The following is a 20056-nucleotide window of genomic DNA, read 5'->3' as shown; positions in this document are numbered from 1 at the left end:
AGAAAAAACAGAGGACAAATGGAAACTTGGACGCTGGGTTGCAAACATTGGGAAAACAGTTTCAATTCAGCTGATTTCTACCAACTTTTGATCCCAGTGGAACAAAAAAAAACGATGCTTGTTGATAGCCCCAATATGGTTTTTTTTGGTGCATAAGCATCTGTACAAATACATTTTACCCTTTTGAACTAGGTCTCTTTTTAGGTACACTTAAGTGCCTGCTTAACCTCGCGAGTTGTTCTGTCTGTTTTAAGGTCCCCTCTCTAATGTTTTCTTCCCGTCTAACCTGTGGTTTGTTCAGTTTTAAGGGACCCTAGGGGTCTCTTGTATTGTTCCTTTAAGTGTCTCTTCCGTTACTTTTACCCTGTGGTTAGTTCTTTTTAAAAGGTGAACATCAGTGCCTGTTTTCTTCATCTCTTGTGTTGTTCTGTAGGTACCCTATTGTGTGCTTCCTTTAGCCAATCTTCATTTCAGTCAAAGGTTAGGTCTACTGTTTGGTTATATATTAGGGTCTGTCTTTTCTAACAGATGTTTGGTTCTATTTAAAGGGGCCCTTTTTAATGTCTGTTTTCTTCCTTTACAACATGTGTTTAGCTCTGTTTAAAGGTACACTCCCCCCCTTACCTAACCTGAGCAGTTGCTTTGCACTTTTAATATTGCTGAGGATAGATTTGCATAAAAAGCAAGTCAAGAGCACAACATGCCTCGTGCAGATACTAAAGGGTACCTTGTGTTTTTTTATGAGATGCTGCTGGTGAAAATAAAGCATCTGTATGACTCTGAGCACGACTTGGGAATGAAAGGAGAAAATGTTTTGCCAACAGGACAGTCGGTAAAAAAATTAACTTGTCAATTTATTGTTACTCTTAAGAAAAATTCTGAAACCTCAGAACATGATGTAACATGTTTGTTTGTTTTGGCAAATGGACTTTAGCTTGTATAGTGCTTTACTAGTCTTCAGACTCCTCAAAGTGCTTTTACACCGCAGGTCACACCTACCTGACCATCAGTATTAACTAATCCCATTCATTCACATTTATATGCAGCGGACAAAGCAGTGGGAGCAACTTGGGGTAAAGTGTCTTGCAGCTGCAGGAGCTGGGGAATGAACTCCCGGACCTGACTCTAACATCTGATCCACAGCTGGCATTTTCAGAAAAAATTGTCCCTTTCATTGTAACAACTGAAGGGATGGTAGTGAGCTAAAGCTGTTTTATTTTATTACAAGAGTATATCTATGTAACAAACAAGTCATGGTTGTCTAAATTTGTTTATATAAATTTAGCAATATAATAATTTTGCAGACAAAGAAACACATGTTTTTATTATTTGCCAGTCCTCACTACCTTCTCTGGGGCTCAAATACCAGAGAAGCCTGAAACCTGAAAAACAATTGGCATCGAGAGAACAGATTCTAAAAGCAAGCTTGGAATTATTAAATCACATGATCACAAGGGGAAGGCTGGAGTACTCTCGTAATCAAATCTTGCGTCTTTTTTCATCTTATCAGACTTCTATTTCCATCTCCCTTCCCAGCCTCATCCTATTTCTCCAGGAAGGAATAACAGCAAGCAGAGAAGTATATAAAACCCATCATCTATGCCTTTCAGGTGTCCCTGGTACCTGCAATAGACCAGCCTGGTTATTTTTAGCTTCCTGTCAGCACGTTCTCAGTAAAGGCCCCTGAGGACACTCGCTGTACCCTTGAGAGAGAGCACATTCAGAGCACTGGGGGTGGGCAGAGGATGGTGGAGGTGACATGAGAGCAGGGAAGCCCTATGGGACTGAGGGTTTGCAGCTCTCAAATCATTGTTGTCTATGAGGAAAAAAACAAGCTAACTCTACCACTGAGCCACAGCCGCCCCTAAAGCGTGTAGATTAAGAATTAAAGGTCGGAGTGCAGAGGGCTCCAAAAAAACAAGTCGGGGTCAACCAGGCAAAAAGATTAGCTCAAATGAAAGGGACAGAAAAAACTACATTATGCTTTCTTATCCCTATATGTACTACATCAACGTTTAATTAATTTGCACTTACACAAAGGGCCCCTAAAGTAACAGGACATCTGAATAATGTACTACTTCTATCGGTCGTCTCTGTCCTTAAATTGCTCTTGTTGCTGTATCTCTTTAAAAAGAGAAAAAACAAGATCCCAATCTAGATCTTAGGGATACCATAATCATCCAGTCACATGCATCTACATGTCTGCACATTCTGAAGAGGGCTGTTATCCAGAAGGGCTCTGATGTCCTTGAACACTATGAAATCAAAATTTTCAATGTTATTCTTGAGGTTTGTTTTCAACTTTGTCAAAAATAACTGTTTTTTCTTTTGTTTTTTTTAGATCTGTGATTGATTGGCGAACAGTTCAGGGTGTAACCCCGCCTCTCACCCAATGACAGCTGGGATCGGCTCCACCCCCTCGCGACCCTAAACAGGAAAAGGTGTGAAGATAATGGACGGATGCATGGATCATTACTTCATGACTATTTTTCATTAACCACTTAATGATTTTGTTTTTAAAAAGTTATTTTCACGGTTAGAGCCCAACTGTTCTGTTCATCCAACACAACACAATCCCAAGATATTTGATGACAGTTGTATAAAATGCACCAGGGCACAGAGACATGCACAACTTTCAAAGTTGTACGATTGTTTTAGCGATTCAATTACACAACTGTTCATTTTTTATGGCATGTGTTAGGGTTATTTAATAAAGAATGGACAAGAAGAGCTCGCTCATCAAAACATTTCAATGGGAAGAATAAATGAAAAGTCTGTTTTCCCAAGACTACAAAAACACAAGTGAGAGGTGTCACAGGTAAAGATAACAGACCATGCAGAGGGAAAACAAGGTCCTTGAAAGCGAGCTTTCAACGCTGTTTGAGTGCAGATTTGCAGGTATAACAAATTTGTTGTGCTGTTGCAGCTGTTAAGTCTCCTCCCACTTCTATTTTTCTCGCCCTGTTTCATGTGCTCTCATTGGCTTTCAGTCAATCTTTGGTGTCACTGCTGGTTTAAATATTTTTCAAGCTATTGGATTTGGACTGATTCTGGACATGCTCCAATATCAAACCAGCCACATGTCTCTCAGGTCACTGCAATGGTTTGGTGCATATCTCAGATCATGTGTTCAAAAGTTCAGACATTGCAATCACTCGAGTAACCACCTGCTTCCTTTACGTGAGTGTTGTGTAAGGTATGGATAAAAGACCAGAGGTACAGGAGGAGAGAGAAAGGGGCGGGACAAGAAGGTTGGGAGAGGTGAGGCAGGGGAGAGCATGGGAATCCAAAGAGAGAACCCTCTTGAATAAGTGATAAGGCTTGCCCTCCTCGTGTATTTTTGATGAGGAAGATCAAGTTTTTTGAACACTTGCATCCAGCGCCAAGAAGGCTGGAGCAGCCTCAGGGAGTCTCGCAGCAGAACACAGTGTTACAGGACATTCACCGCGTCCTGAGACAGGTTTCCACTTAGACTCCGGTGTCACTGTGGTGATTGATTAGTCAGGAGGTGTCATGCAATATTTCAGTTACGCAAGATCCCATCAGATGCACTCAGGGTTTTCTGCCCATTAAAAGGAGGAGCTCATATAACAGATGTTCTTCTACTGAGAAAAAAAAAAAAAAATCTATTTTACCCGTCCAGGAGATTTAGAGCAACATGAGCCATCTCTTCTTTGTACGACACCACAACATTTTGGTTTTAATGTTGAAGCTCAGGGTTTTCTTTTCTTGCCGTCTTATTCTGAGTTTGGACTTGAGCTTTTCACGTCATCTGACTACTCAAAGTGCTTTCAAACCGCATGCCACACCTATCCATTCACACCCTGATGACATAAGAGAAAGAGCTTTGTCAAAATAATTTTCCCTCAGTTAAGTTAAGTTATTTTTGGGTGCCCTTACTGAATAGGACAGCCGAAGAGAGACAGGAAACGCCAGGAGGAGAGGGTGGAGGGACGACATGCAGCCAAGGGTCGAGGCCGGACCCGGAAACCCACAACAAGGGCCGCAGCTGAACCACCAGGCCATCCAGCAGCCCCCAGCTGTCACATTTTTTAACTATTGGCCATTTAAGTATTTATTTTTTATGAAGGGCCGTTGCCTGCTGGCAAAATAAGAAATGACAATAAGCTAACAGGCTAAAAAGTAGGCAGACCTTTAAACTTGATTCTCAGTGTCACTGTGACGGTTTGAGTTGAAAACACCACCGGCAGCAGGCTCAAATGAATGTAGTTAATGCCATACAAGGTGTACACATGTTCTGTTTGGCTGTATGTTTTGTTATAATATGAGTTCTGCATAAGTTAGAAATGTGTAGTCCAGCAGTGAATGGGAAACTACAGCATGAATGAACCAGTCCGGCTGTGCTTCCACTGAGTGTGTTTGCCTGAGTTTAACAGTGTACGTTTGTGTGCGTGTGTGTGTGTGTGTGTGAGTGTGTGTGTGAGGGTGTTATGCAGCCTCTGGGAGCCCTTGTCCTGGTGGAAAGTGAATCCCTCCCCTCCACCCCGGAGCTGTTACTATCTTTAGCTCGTTTCCGTCGTGTCTTGTCACTTGTGTTCTCCTCTACAGCACTTAAATCTGGTATCTAAACCTCCGGGCCATCCAATATCCTGTACTTCCCCTGAACAGGAAGCTTGAGAGGACTGGGGGGGGGGGGTTGGGGGCAGTCCATTTAAGTACACACTGCAACTCCACAAACATGCATAGCCCTGTTTATTGATGCACCTGAGTAGTCAATATGATCGATGGAAGAACGGAAAATTTCACATGATACAAATAATGCTCTCCTCCACACACAGCGCAAGGACAAATAACTACAAATGACACACACAAACACACACACACACACGCACACACACACACACACACACACACACACACACACACACAGATCTATGACAGGAGGCTTGTAAGTAGAGGACACCTTGTCTGGTCAAACTGGCGTCACAGCTAACGTCTGCAGGGACACGAGAGATGGAGCAAGAAACCAAACCTAACCTTCTGCTATCCAATCACATACATATACATACACACACACACACACACACACACACACACACACTCACACACACGTGCACTGCAAAGGCTGGGTGCTGTGTTTTTTATCAGCAGTATTACTGAAAACATTTAGCCTCAACTCCTTATTCATGGACTTACCAATTTGGACATTTCAGTCCTTACAAAGATAGGCACACCATGAAACACAAAAACACACGCACATTATACCGCTCGGCTGTCTGCTGTGGCCTCATTTCACGCTTGCCATTCTTCATGTGTTTCACAGCTGACTTGACGTCTGTTCAGTGCGATGGCTTTGACACTGTGCCTGCCTTCGCCTACTCTCTGCTGCCACTCATCTACAGGACAGTCTGAATCAGCACGCAGACTGCGATACATTTTTAAGAGGCGACCAGTTGTACAAATGAACAGCGTGTGTTAGAAAGAAACCATGGCTCACTTTATGGGTTTTACAGAAGCACACCACATGCTTCTTTGTCTAAGAAACAATTTCCACCACTTTTCAGGTTATTTCAAAATGCTCAAGACAAAGCTGAGTCATATTGCTGAATGTGTTCCTGAAGACACATTCTTCATATCACATGTACAAACTGAAAATTAAAAATGACAATTGTCTACCTACTTCTATTTGAAAGAAAAGATGACTTCTATAAATTAGCCAGGTCTCATTCGACTGTCTGCCCATCAATTTGTGACAGATAAACAGCAGTTCTGAACCAACTTTAGATGTACAATTTCTTGAACAGTTTCATTTCAAATCTCTTGTTGACTTGTGATGTTTGCGTTGGCTTTTGAATGACTTTTGGATCTCCTTTTATATTAGCTTTAAAAGCCGTATTCAGACTGAAGTTTCAAGCCACGATATTAACATCACTGTGATGATTTGCCTTCAATCTGAATGTCCCAGAGCCGTAACGCAATGTGAATGTACAGACTGGGACACCAATTTAACGCCATCACAGAACCAATATGAACGTACAAAGACGTGATGATGACTGAGCTCAGTTACGGTACTTTCGCAGAAAGAAAAAAAAGCAGTCTGAAAAGGGCCACAGCTTTCTACCTCACCCTCAGACAATCTTTTATCTATCAGCGCTTACAGACATACGTATGTCTCTGTTACGCCTCACATGCAATGTGTAATGATGGATACGGAATGGTGGGGAAACGACGTTCAACCGCCATCACCTCGGAGGCTGAAAAGCGCTAAGTGTGTGTGCATGCCTGAGGGTGTGTGTGTGTGTGTGTGTGTGTGTGTGTGCGCATGTGAAGCTCCCGCTGTGTGCTCACACACAGTGCCCCATTTTGGCTACCTCAACGCCGTAATGCAATGTGAAATCACACACTTGAACGCCTATATTACGTCGATGTTTCGGAACAAAGAAGTAATGAAGGTGGAGCTTCGTTACGGCGCTCGTGTGGCTCAGGTGTTTTGTTATATGTTTATTTGTCTAAAAAATTCACTAAACTAAGTTAAAATTTAAGATAATTTTTATTTGATTCTGTCCAGAGGCCTCTCAACTTGACATCCCTATAATTGAATTTTGTCAACTCAAGTTGTGTCGGACAAAAACCAAAAAGAGTCATTTCAAATTGCTTTCATTGAAAAAATGAAAAGTGATATTTTTAGATGAATCTGCTTTCTGATTATAAAAAGAGTGTAAAAGGTTTCAGTGCTCAAGGACACGCACACAAAGCAGTTACTTGTTGCTGTTTGTTTTTTCAGATACGTCACATTCTGGCTTCTGGCATGTCAGTCAAAGCTCTGCCATGTCAATGGAGAGTAAGGGCACCACCCTGGGCCTCTGGGTGCTCTGTAATGACATAGTGTTCGCTGATAGCTCTCCATTCAGAAGCACTGAGCCCTGCCAGTGACGCTAGCTCACTGCAGAGCTGAATGGCTAATGTAGAGAGAGAGAGAGAGAGGGAGAGAGGGAGAGAGAGAGGGAGAAAGAGAGGGAGAGAGAGAGGGAGAGAGAGAGAGAGAGGGAGAGAGGGGATAGAGAGAGAGAGGGAGAAAGAGAGGGAGAGAGAGAGAGAGGGGATAGAGAGAGAGGGAGAAAGAGAGAGGGTGAGAGAGAGGGAGAAAGAGAGGGAGAGAGAGAGAGAGGGGATAGAGAGAGAGGGAGAAAGAGAGAGGGTGAGAGAGAGGGAGAAAGAGAGGGAGAGAGAGAGAGGGGATAGAGAGAGAGAGGGAGAAAGAGAGGGAGAGAGGGAGAAAGAGAGGGAGAGAGAGGGTGGGAGAGAGGGAGAGAGAGAGAGGGAGAAAGAGAGGGAGAGAGAGAGAGCGGGGATAGAGAGAGAGAGAGAGAGAGAGAGAGAGAGATCAAAAGGACAAAGCCACAGCTGATGCCACATCAATGTCATCGTGTCAATACTGACATCAGCTCCATACCAATTCAAACTTTACCTTGCACAGGACAGCATGTGCACAGGTCTGTTAGCATGTGCTGCATTTAGTGCCAGTGAAGCAAATCAAAAGAAAAGTAAAATAATGTAAAAGTGATAACAGGAGAGGGCACTAAATTAGGTACACAAAGGTCACCAGTGGGAGCAGGAACTCACTGTGAGTGCAGGAACTACCCCATCAAGCCACCCACGTCCTCCCTCGGGCCATTCTCATCTCCCGTCCCTTCCCTCTTTCAGTTTCCGCCCACGCTCGGACCCATTAAGGCAATGGGGGGGGGGGGGACACAGATGCAGGGGCGGAAGGGGAAAGCTCTTAGAGGACATCATCAATGATGGAAGAAAGAGGAGGTAAGAAAGAAAGAAAAGACTGGAGGGAAGGAGAAGAGTGAGGAGAGTTCCTCAGTGATGAAAACAGGAGCTGACAGGAGGAGTAGCACTGGGTAGGGGGGGGGGGGGGGGGGGGGCTCCACGCTCTGGGCCGAGCTAAACAGGGATGACTCTCACACGCACATTCACACTCCAAAGCTCAGTGACTCATGTATGCATATAAAAACAGACTCCGAGTACATTCAAACACACACATAGGTTGGCACGTTTGCCGAGACGCACACACATGCAGGCTCATTCACTCATTCACTCAACGTATAGACTCTCAGAGGCTACGACAAGCTACAGGGGACACTTATGAGAGATGGATGTGCGATGAATGAATCAGTAGCTCCGTGTGTTGCATTTTGAATTCTAGTGCATTTCATTTATCTAAAGCACTAACAGTGAGTGGGCATGTATGAGCCCGGCATTCATGCTGCTATTTTTGGCTCGGCTAAAAATAACGTTCATGTATTAAATGTTTGTGACACCAGGGTGCAGAGAGTTAGTCAGTGAGTTAAACAGGCAGGCACAGTTCCAGCTAGTCTATTATTAGAGCTGCGGCTGCTGCTGCTGCTGCTGCTGCTGCGGCGGCTGCTCCCCGGTTGGAGCCCCCCTCGAGGAGCAGTGCATCGGCACGTGGATTCCTGCTCCCTCCCACCCATCTCTCTGATCTCTCTCTCTCTCTCTCGCTCTCAGATCTCTCAGGGGTCTTTCCATTCAGGCATGCTTGGCTGATTCATGTCGGGAGTGAAGAGGAGCTCCTCCAAAAAAAGAAGAGGGGAAACAGAGGACGGTGCAGAGAGGATGAGAGAGAGAGAGAGAGAGAGATAGAGACACATCTGAGAGAGACCCTGCTGCGTCTGCAACGCAGTGTGAAAAAAAACGAAACAGTTTCTAAATAAATGGGATTTGCAAATCGGAAAGTGAATCCAATAGCACTCAAATATTTTGTGTTCAACTAAAAATGTGTCTGAGCTTTTTTTTATCTTTCTTCATCTTGTAAGGCAATGACTTAATATTACATCGTTTCACAGCTAAGAAAGTAATCTCTGTCCTTTCCAGAAGGTTGAGGCTGCACATTTTCCTAAAATAATCACATTCAACTTTGGTTTAAAGACATTCATTTAACCCACGTGCAGTTGGTCAGGAGCCGTGCATCGGTTCAGTTATCAATGCACTGTATGAATCAAGCAAAATAAATTAAAATGCAAATGTAAAAATAATCCAAAAGTCCATTTAAAGACATTCCTATGTTTGAAATGTTACTGGAGATGATCTTTAACAGTACATCCAGCCATTGCATAGTCAAAGTGAGTTCAAACAACTTCCCTTCCTCTGCCCATTCATCCACTTACTTTCATGTTAACAGCAGAATGTTTCTGGTTATGAATGGCTTCTGCGCAGGCCTGTGTTTACTGGAAGTCCTGAACCAAAACGACTTATCTGACTTGGCCATCCTGATTCTAAATGACTTCCACTTGGCTTGGTCCATTCATGACTTTTCCTCCCACACAGCAGCCAAAGGCACAGAAGGAGACACTAAGAGAAATAGGACAGCACACTAGAGGAACATAACTTGAGCTGTAATTTCCTAAAAACTGTTCCTTCAATTGTTTTCTTGGCTGGTTAATGGAGGGGGGGAGGTATTGAAAGTGAATTCTTTTGTAGCTAGGAATTTTTATTTTCCAACAGCATAACAAGAAAGAGCAAATGAATGGGAATGTTTTTGCTTATCCGTCCCTCAACTCTGAAAAGAACACAAAAACCTCCTCACAACTTACATTGTAATTTAAAAAGAAAAGTCACAGCCCAAAAAAACACTGTTCATCATTTCACTTTAGGAATTAGAAAAGGAAAAAAAAAACATGCCTCAACAGTGCTCAACAATAAACATCAACAAGCTGGAGCACGTTCTCATGTGCATGCTGAGGGTTTGGACATTATGTATTAGTTACCACTGAATGCTCCTTTAAATATTTGCAATGATGCACTAATAACATAGATATGACCGATGACTTTCTCTGCACCTGACTGAACTTCTTTATGTTATTAATTGTGTGAAGACCCCTGACTGTCAGTGCTCCACCTGTTGCCTTGGGTCTCTCCCCCAAGGTTCCCCCATTCAGGTTGCTTCCAGGTAAAAAGGGACGAAGGCAGTTAATTGGATTTTATGCGCCTGGGCACACTGGGCCTGGGTAATTAAGCTGGATCTCTCTCTCTCTCTCTCTCTCTCTCTCTCTCTCTCTCTCGTCATCATCAACTTTGGTTTGTTGTCTTTGTTTTGCCATTGCAATCAACACTGATTTACAGACTGCATATCATTTCATAAGGATATTTTTGCCTTAGTTTTCAATCAATAATTGTTTAAATAAACTGTGTGCTCTCCCTGTTTGTCCAGCTCACTGAACCTGGGTTGTGACAATTGAGCGATGTAAATATAATCATTTGTTATGATTGTTTTATGGTGTATGGTTTGTTGCGTTACTGATGCTGGCTAAGTTAATGCCTAATGCACAACTGGAGGAACATCAACACGGTTATGTCTCAATATGGATAAGGGACCTGAGTTGAGATTACATGTAAATTAATTTTGTCTTCATAGAGCTTGATTCTTGTGACCCTCAGAGACACCACAGATGTTCTGTCATTCTACTTTTCAACAGTTGGGGGCACCTTCCTACATGAACTACTTTGAAGGAATCCTATTTAAAGATGAGACATGCTGCTAAACCAACTCTTACTGCGCTTAGTAGCCACACTTTGGATCTGTAGCATGTAGCAAAGAAATGCCTTTTAATGGATTCAGATGATGCATGATGAGACATTTTGTTGGATGCAATGATAGAAACACATTTGTCTAATGCTCAGTAAACCCGTGCATCAAGATCCACCTACATAAATCTTATGTTTCTACACGTTTATCCAGGATCAACGTTTGTGGAGTAAGCGGATAGCACTAATTCACATCCAGGATTTCACCTTGCAACACATCGTGAACTTGGCTGCTAATCAAGTTCAAGGCCAGGTCACTGCCCGGCAGCCCCAGGGGGGTTCTGCTGATCCACAATAACAAACTACAGAGAGAAATGATCTAGTAAATTCAACGTGGTATTCACATGGTTGAGAGGAAGAAATGCATACAGCAGCTGAAAAAGTTGGAGGAATAGGTCTTATTATGGTAAAGTGTATATTTGCCTGCTGCTCTGACACAGACTCTCAGTGGCTGGCTGTGGTTGTTGTTAGGCAGTATTGACAAAAGTTAAACGTCACAAAAGTCAAAAAGAGGCCATCATTCAATGACAAAGTCTTGTAAATCATACTCAATATTAAAAATGGGAATATTGGGGCGCTGGTGGCGCAGTGGTTAGTGCGCGCGCCCCATGTATGGAGGCTGTCGTCTCAAGTGGGCCGCCCGGGTTCACATCCCACCTGGGGCTTCCTCATTCCCCACTCTCTCTCTCCCTGATTTCAAACTCTATCCACTGTCCTATCTCTCCATTAAAAAGGCACAAAAAGCCCCCAAAAAAATAAAAAATAAAAATAATGGGAATATTTAGGTAAGGCTTATCAGAGGACAAGTGTTGAATGTGGACATTTTCTCTTGATGCTTGACTTTAAGAGTGTTGTTGTCGATTTGATCTGTGTTGTGTTGCGTGTAGTACGTCAAGTAGACACTGCATGTAAACATTTCTTCCACTGCTACGTCACCTGCGCACCTGGGCAGCGAGATAAGGGCCACGTGAATTGGGACGGGGAATCAGAGGAAGCCACACAGTTTTTCAAGCGGGTCGTGTTTTTTTGTCATGTTTTTCATATACGAGCTTGTCTTTACCTTTACACACCCGGCCTTTTGTAGGTGCTTTAAATGATTGTTAACAAAGAGTTTAGCAAATTCCATGATGGACTTTGTTTTTTACCCACCATGAGTTGGAAAGATTTCAGATTCCCTCCAGTGGCCTTTTTTGGTCGTTAGAATGCCACTACAAAGAGTTAATAAACTGTTATTCAGCTTTCAACATCTCAAAGTCACAATTTCTTGTAACTTATAGTACACTTTATGACTGTAATCTCTGCAGTGATATGACGCTCTGCAGCACTGATATGTAGAGTATGAAGATATGAGTATTGTGTGCGTCTTTCTGAACATGATGCTCAAGGAAGGATTTACAAGAATAAACACAGATTTCAGAAAGAAGACAGACAGCAGAGTGTTGCTTTCTGTGGGCATTGATGTTTCTGAAGTGAATGAGCTGTTGTCCTGTGACGCATGTGCATTTAGTGAAGCATGATGGGAAATCTTTCGAGCAGTCTGCACTGCCACCTGGTGGTCATTGGAACACGTTGGTATTCCATATTGTGCACTCTAGTAGGAACAGGTGTATGAAGTGTGTATGTGGTGTAATGGATGATGCAAGCTCCTTTTATAAATGTGTTTTGGATTTAAAATTGGCTTTTGAATCTTTTTAACGAGTTTGTTTTCTGCTTGTTTATTTTTGTCTTCTGTACAGCACATTGAGTTTACTTTTGTATGAAATGGGCTATACAAATAAAACTGAATTGAATTAACTGAATCCATGTCAATATATTACACACTGACTGCTTATATCATATTTCAGGGATGGATTTCCAGTGAATCCCTATATCTTGCTTTCCACCGCATTACTCTCCTATGTAACTGTGCTTGTAAACATCCCTGTAGCCCTCTGTGTGCTGCTATCATTGCACAACAGTTTCTACGTTGTCTGTCTTTGCATCAAGTACCATTATCTCCCCAGGAAGGCTGTTTTCCCATGACAGTGTAGAGAGTTCAGTTCAGCAACATGATTACATAACCTTAGTTTGATCTCACTTTCTTGTAGATATGTGACTGTAGATATAATAGGCCATCTTACCTTGGCGCTGTGAGCAGCTTGGCCCAACTCTATGACCTGAGGATCAGTGGACTGTGTGTCTGCCACCGTTTGACTGATCTGTGGAGAGAAGAGAAAGTTTTAAACACTTTATTGTCCGTTTGCACAGAATTTTGTCTCGGATCACAATCAAATCACAACACACTCAAAACGCTGTGCATAAAAACAGCATATGTTACATTTAAAATCACAGCTCAGGAGTGACATAAATATATAAATAATGTTAGGAGATTCATGTTTTTTTTTTGTTGTTTTTTTTTCCATTTTTTATACTCAAGTATTTTGTATGTGGATATGGACGTATGTGTGCACGCTAAAAATCTAGTTGCTTCATTCTTTTGTTCTTGTGTAATAAATGTTATGAAGCCAAAAAAGACTTTCAACTGAACTGAATGAAGAGATCATGTGAAGCTCCTATTGTAACTTTTAAAACTGTAACTATGATTTCCTACCTGTATAATTTATTGCTCACGTAGATTTACATGTGTAATGTAAAAAGTAGAAGCCTTAACTAGATATATCTTGAGAGTGCAGTGATGGGATGTAAACAGGGTCATTATCAACTAAACAAGAGGTTATGATGTTTTCTCAGGCAGGAAAATATTGTCAAGCCATTTAGAACAGCGACCGTTAGTGAGCCTGAAGTGATCGACACGGTTTTCATTCATGGACTCGGGAAGTTTCTCTTTCTTCCAGTTAGTTTTTAAGGCCCAGCAGATAATGTTGTTGAAGAATTCACCACTGGCTGACCTGAATGGCTCTGGGCTGCTGGCGGTGAAGGTGGGGTCCTCTGGGGTGGATGTCAGTCAGGTGGGGCAGGGGGTCTGGGGTGGACCTCCGGCTGTGCTGCTGCAGGACGTCCTGGTAAGATTTGGCGTCGAAGTTTGTCCTCCACATCAGCACCTAGGCGGGATTGAGGGACCAGAATAACTTCGGTGACCCACATTTCTCAGATTCCCTTCCATTCAACGTCAAAGTAAAACCTCTGAATATAAACGTTATTGAGTCATGAAACACCGACCTTACAATCAGCTCCCCCCGAGGCAAAGAGATCTCCAGCCCTGGAAAAGGCGACTGTGATAACAGCACCCTGAAAAACAAAATCAACATTATCAGAGAGTTAAAACTCATGAAAGGTCTAATTGGAACTAAAACTGGAACTTGAATTAAATTCTTCAGACTGACTATTATATCTGATACTGTGTGATGATGTTTGCTGTGCTGCTGTATGACCTTGTGTCCATGCAGGGTGTAGATGAGGCGCCCCTCCAGCAGGTCCAGGATCTTTACAGTGCTGTCAGTGGAGCCACTGATCAGGTAGTTGTTGGACGGGTGGAAGGAAAAGCTGTTGATTCCTGCACTGTGGACTGATCCAAGGTAGAAGAGGAAGTCAGACACTGAGACAGAATTAGTTAAATATTTACATAGTTTGAACATCATGCTGGAGAACGGTTGGGTTTATTTTACAGCTGGAAACTGTGACTACATGGACAGTGTTGTATATTATAAAGACATCCCTAATTCATTTGTTTAACTTATTATATAATGTTATCACAGCTCTGATGTGTTGAGATACCTTGATAATGCTGGATGAGCTTGTTTGTCCGTAGATCCCAGATCTTTAGTGAGCTGTCAGCTCCTGAGGATGCTAGGCAGGTGCCACTTGGGTTGAAATCAACAAACGTTGCTGATCTGGAATAACAAGCGTCACTCAGTGAGCTGCTTCAGTTTCAAAGTATTGTGTGCATGTACTGTATTATACAGCTAAACCATCTATGAAAAATATGAAGCTAGTTTTACATCAGACTTGTAAAGCATTTTGAAGAAATCTAACTATCTTAAGTGATATTTCAAATTATAGTCTGAAATCAAAATCTATATTTTCCTTCTCCTGGAATCCTGTTTTCAGGGGCGTGTCCAGACTTTTATCAACTGGGGTGGCCCACCTGGAGCACTGACTTATGCAGGGGTGGCATAATGTTTGTGGGCACATGAACCCAAATGAATTTAATTATTTACTCCTTCTATCCTCACAAATGATATGTAAGTAACGTATAAACCTAACTAGCTCGATTCTTTAGGGACTCAAAAACAAAGTTGTATGAGCAAAGTCAAAATTGTATTAATTACCCCAAAAATTGTGTGCTAACTCTTGTACTCTGTCCAACTTGCAAAATTACATTTATTGGCAAGTACCGGTAAGTAAGTCCATTACAAGTAAGACAGCGTGCATGGAAAGTATTTATTTACAATGAAAGCACCATTAGCCTGTTGGAAACAGCCAGAATAGTGGATTTGTACGCAACTCCCGCCTCTGATTTGGCAAATAGCCACTCATAGATTTTGATTTTGAGGTGGCCAATCTAATTTTAAAGGGGGGCCCATGCCACCCCTCTGGACACGCCCCTGCCTGTTTTGAAATGGACTGGTTCTTGTGTGAACGTACTCGTGAGCAAAAACAAACACGTTATATAAGCTCAACCCCAATGACCTATTATCACCATCTAATGACCAAACATACACAATTATACACACACTAAATTGGCTCCTACAGGGGGGAAAAGATGAGATGGTACCCTTCATACAATTACAGCAAAAAAGACTATTTGATATGGTGACTGAAACAGAATTGAAGTCCCATAGCTATAACTGAAAAGGAAGCCAAAAGTTAAGAAGAGTTCAAAGTTTGAGCTAAGAAAAAGAGAGATACAATAAAACTGGTTGTTTTCAAACCTACTCTCCATAGTCAGTGAAACAGTTGATGCAGTGTTTGGTTGACGTGTCCCACAGTCTGACGGTGCGGTCGTCTCCACACGAAGCTATCAGCCGTCCATCAGGAGAAAACCTTCATCAAGAAAAGACAACACATGATTATCATACAAAGTGAGGGAACATCAACTTCTTAGTAATCTTCTGTTTAACACTCCTAATGCTATAAACTTCACCTGCTATTTTACTTTCTTTTCACATTTCAAACACACCGACAATGATTAGAGTGGCAAATATTTTGAAATAGTTCAGATAGAAATCTGTATCCAGAATCGGTGATATCCAGAAGGTGCTCTTTATCTCCTTAGTTTATGATACTAAAAAACTTGTAGCAGAGCCTCACAGCTGAGCAGGAAGTGGTCACCACTACACTATGTATGAGAATGTTAAGTAATACTGTATGTCGAAGAAAGCCTTCTTCTGAGCACCTAATAAAAATCTTTATGTTTGAAGATTACAATTTGATCAAAATGAAAAGGGTATTTCTAAAGGAGCAATATGTAACTCTGACACATAGTGGTTAAAATGGGTATTGCAGTCCGAATTCAAAACATTGGAGAGAGCTGTCTCCCCCTGCCCCCTCCATCATAGAGTCGACGTGCACACACCTTGCCAAGTCAAGTCAAGCTTCAGTGTTTAGCCAGCTCTGCATCGTTCTTAAAACTTTTCTGCGTTAACCTCTCTCCATTTTTCAAGAGCGTCTCATTTTATCCTTGTTTTACCATGTGTTTGGTTATGGAGCTTATTAGAAACATGCAGAGGATTTTTATATCGGGCAGTTATATCTGAACCAGTTCACTTGCCCGCTTCCATCGCTGCAACACCTGTTGGTCTGCCAAGATAACTCGTCTCATATCTGGCAAACCAAGGGGCGTCCAAAAAGGCCTTTTTAGGCTGACTTAAATCTGCCTACCGTCTCTGGTTAAAACAAAAAAACAGACCATTCAGGACCAGAATCTAAACTTAGGAGGAGGACATACTGGCTGCTGCTTTGTTGTCAGAGACGCTTGTATTTCAACATAGCATGTTTCCTTAATGTCTGATGATGAAATATGTCATTTTATGATTTAATTCAGTAGAAATCTTACATATTGCTCCTTTAAGTTTAAAAAAAATCTTAATAATACGTTTATTTTTCTACTCTAAAACCAGTATTGGTCTTAAATTTTAAATTTTATATGTGTCAGGCTCTATTTAAAAAAACAATAGTCTTGATGTGAATTTTTGTTGTATATGCAAGGATAAATATTTGACAAAAAACTTGTACTAAAGCAACTTTTTAGACAACCTGTTCAACACACTCACACACAAACACACTTCAGCATTAGAAGATGGAGAAGGTACCTGGCACAGCGCACCCAGTTGGTGTGCTGGCTGAGAGAGTAGACAAAGCACTGTCGCTCAACGCTCCACACTTTCACAGACTTGTCGTCAGATGCTGTCACCAGTCTGTGGCCATCGTGGGAGAAGGCAACACTTCTTACAGGAGCTGTGTGAGCTTTGAACACAGTTGACTCTCCTTTCCTGTGAGACGCAGACACATCAGAAGGGGAAAAAAAACAGATTAAATACCAAGCCTCAAAAAGTCACACATAGCATGCAAAGTGGTAATGGTAACTTGCGCCTACATGGAGGGCGTCCACAGTCGGACTGTTCTGTCCTTGGAGGAAGTGGCCACAAGGTTACCAAAGGGGGAGAACTGCACAGAAGTGACAGCATCTTGGTGGCCAACAAAGCGGAAAGCCCTCCCCTTTGGAGCCAGATTCCAGATCATCAGATTCTTATCCGCTGACCCAGAGGCTATAGGAAGAAAAAAGAAAGATGAGTGGAGAAAAATGTTGTCAAGAATTACACAATGGATATAATTACTGATAAATCAAAGAGGCCATGACATTGAATAAAGTGATCTCAGTAAGGCTAAACTGAAACAGTTGTTGATGAAGTCTCTGTTAATGAGGGATTCATGTTATTGGAATTTGGTCAGTACAGTATTTAAATATTTTCTAAATCATTTTGGCAAACTGACATGTATACAACAACTTTTTTCCCTTAATTACATACTGTAGACCAGTGGTTCCCAAAGTGGGGGTCAGGACCCCAAGGTGGGTCGCCAGCCACCAAGAGGGGGGTCGTGAGATGCCTTCCATAAAAAAATTAAAAGTGCATAAATATATCTTTTTACCATTTTTGTAAATATACAAAAAGTAGTCCAATGTCATATAAGACAGTATCATTAAGTGAAATGGAAATGACATTTTTAATTCTTTTAGGCTGTTGTATTATTTTGTGTTCCTAGTTTTTGGATAGGTTTATTAGAGTGTGTGCGTGGCTGTCGCTACGTTATATACCTAACTAACCACCTTAAAGAACAGTGGGGGGTCCCCAGTTTCTGTCACCCTTATTTTGGGGGTCACGACCTTAAAAAGTTTGGGAACCCCTGCTGTAGACCATCAAGTCTCTTTTGTTGCAGAATTGAAGTGTAGTTATGACCACTCTTAATATACAGGCCTACAAACACACACAGACAGAATGCTCACTGAGACAGAGAGCCCCCACCACTGTTAAAGAAACCAATATGATCATTCTAGGAAAAAAAGTTTTCTTACAGTTGCTACTAGATGTGATCAAGCTAAAGCATCAGTAAATCATTATGTTTTAGAGCCCCATACTGTCAGCTGGTGCCCTCTATATGTACAGAATGTCCAGCATGTGATCATTTGCTAAAGGTGCACAGTCTCTACTTAAGATCTAACGTATCTACGGTATCATACCGACCATTGTCCTTCTACACAATTGTGCACCAATTAAGTTGTTTTATGGTATAGGACAGGGGTGTCCAAAGTGCGGCCCGAGGGCCATTTGCGGCCCTTGAGGGGATTTTTTGCGGCCCGTGACTTCAAATGAAGAATCAGAAGATTTTGAGGTCTTGATTAAGATCGGCACATTATCTTATTTTTCTTTTTCATGTTAACAAGGGCTGAACAATATTCCTAAAATAGAAAATGTTCAGTAACATGTATGTTGTTGTTGTTGTTTTTTTTAAATCTACAGCTTTTACTATTTTCCACATTATTTTGTAGACTATGAAAAAAAACGTATGTAAAGTTTTTGCAAACAAGCGGACTGTTGTTTAACCATTTAATGACCTGAGCTAAATGCAGAAAGCTTTTCCAAAAACATGAACCACCAGGCTTGATTCTGAGAACAAAACAAATAAAGTAGAACGAAGAAATCTAAATATTTGATTTATTTTATTAAAGGGTTTCTTTAGCGAGCCTTTTGATTCTGATCTACAAAGCCTTACTATTTTTAAAACTATATTTTAAAAAACAAAACCTGTGGCCCGCGAGCGATTCTAACACGACAATTTTGGCCCGCAAGAAAAAAAGTTTGGACACCCCTGGTATAGGAAGTACACAAATAAATGACTTAACACTGAAATCAGTATTCCAAAATGTGTGGGAATCAACAGCATAATGTGTGACTGTGAATGAATACAGGAATACATCTGAGTAGCATCTTTACCCAGTTGTTTGCGGTTTGGGTTGAAGTCTGTGCAGGTGACAGCATCTTTATGCCCTGTGAAGTGTCGCTCGAGGGTTGGGTCGTCCTGCAATCACAGTGAACAGAGTGAATCAGTGAAACTCCTACTTCATCTGCATATTCTTCGTTTCACAATCAGATTGGGGGGGGGGGGGGGGGGAGTAAGTAAGGGAATATCGAACTTTCAATGTAAAGCATTAAAAAGGTGTGACAAGACTTTAGGTCTGGTTGATGAAAACTGTTGTGTTTGTAATATTGGAGGGCTGTGCATGATAGCCCCCAATGGTACACAACCTGTCTGAGGACAAGAAACAGGGCTGAAGAACTTAATTTACCAACAAATGAGTCTTCAATGTTGTAAGGACCCTGAAAGTATTTAACACCTCCCAATCAGAAAATCCAATTAGTTGTGCTGCAGCTCGCAAACTCGCCGACTCAGCTGCTGTAAGTACCAGTACACGTTGTCAAACTACACACACTCTTGTTTAAAAGGTTCGTTTAAGTACTAAAATAAATATGCACTTACCAAAACAGACGCCATTTGTCAAAAAAAAAAAAAAAATGTTGTCAAAAGGAAAGTCGAGCCCTCCCGCTGCTTTGTAATGTTACTTCCATGTCTGTCAAACAGTGCGCCTTCAGCAACTGACTCAGACCAAATCTATCGATCTCAGATCATACCAGTTCCGGTCGACAGTCTTCTAGCAGCCTACTTTTAATCGTGTGGAAGTTCATTGAGAGCAAATGTGTTGAATTGCACAAGGAGTCGAATAACATCCACTGTTTCTACAGCTACACAACTATCTACCTGTGGCTACATTTTGTTGGCAACGAAAGACAGCCTGTGCCGCATTCAGGAGCAATATGAAAACGAGTGAATGAGAGAATCCAAAACGAAAATTCAAATCACAACTTCAAGATAGCATTCGTAACAAGATGTAAATACATATGGCAACCCACTAGTACATTTGTCGAGAGTTGATCAAGGCATTTCTACATCAATGCGGCATATTTATTCGAAAGGAGCTGCCATATAG

At 41.7% G+C, this 20056-nt stretch overlaps 1 protein-coding gene across 1 annotated transcript in view; it reads right to left on the bottom strand.

Annotated features, from left to right (window-relative positions):
* The window catches only part of poc1b (POC1 centriolar protein B), a 50799-nt gene extending 30949 nt beyond the window's left edge, over positions 1–19850 (bottom strand). Inside the window, exons 1-10 of the mRNA XM_061035990.1 lie at positions 19549–19850; positions 19005–19089; positions 17108–17279; positions 16824–17003; positions 15448–15555; positions 14287–14402; positions 13944–14077; positions 13732–13800; positions 13461–13613; positions 12693–12770 (exon numbers count right to left, since the gene is read on the bottom strand). Of these exons, the coding sequence (XP_060891973.1) occupies positions 12693–12770; positions 13461–13613; positions 13732–13800; positions 13944–14077; positions 14287–14402; positions 15448–15555; positions 16824–17003; positions 17108–17279; positions 19005–19089; positions 19549–19563 (1110 nt within the window). The 5' untranslated portion in view covers positions 19564–19850. The remainder of the gene's footprint in view (positions 1–12692; positions 12771–13460; positions 13614–13731; positions 13801–13943; positions 14078–14286; positions 14403–15447; positions 15556–16823; positions 17004–17107; positions 17280–19004; positions 19090–19548) is intronic.
* Positions 19851–20056: the final 206 nt, after the last annotated feature.

This window comes from Labrus mixtus, chromosome 4 (assembly GCF_963584025.1).
Source record: "Labrus mixtus chromosome 4, fLabMix1.1, whole genome shotgun sequence".
In the NCBI taxonomy this organism is placed as follows: Eukaryota; Metazoa; Chordata; class Actinopteri; order Labriformes; family Labridae; genus Labrus; species Labrus mixtus.
This window is presented reverse-complemented; position numbering and strand designations above follow the sequence as displayed.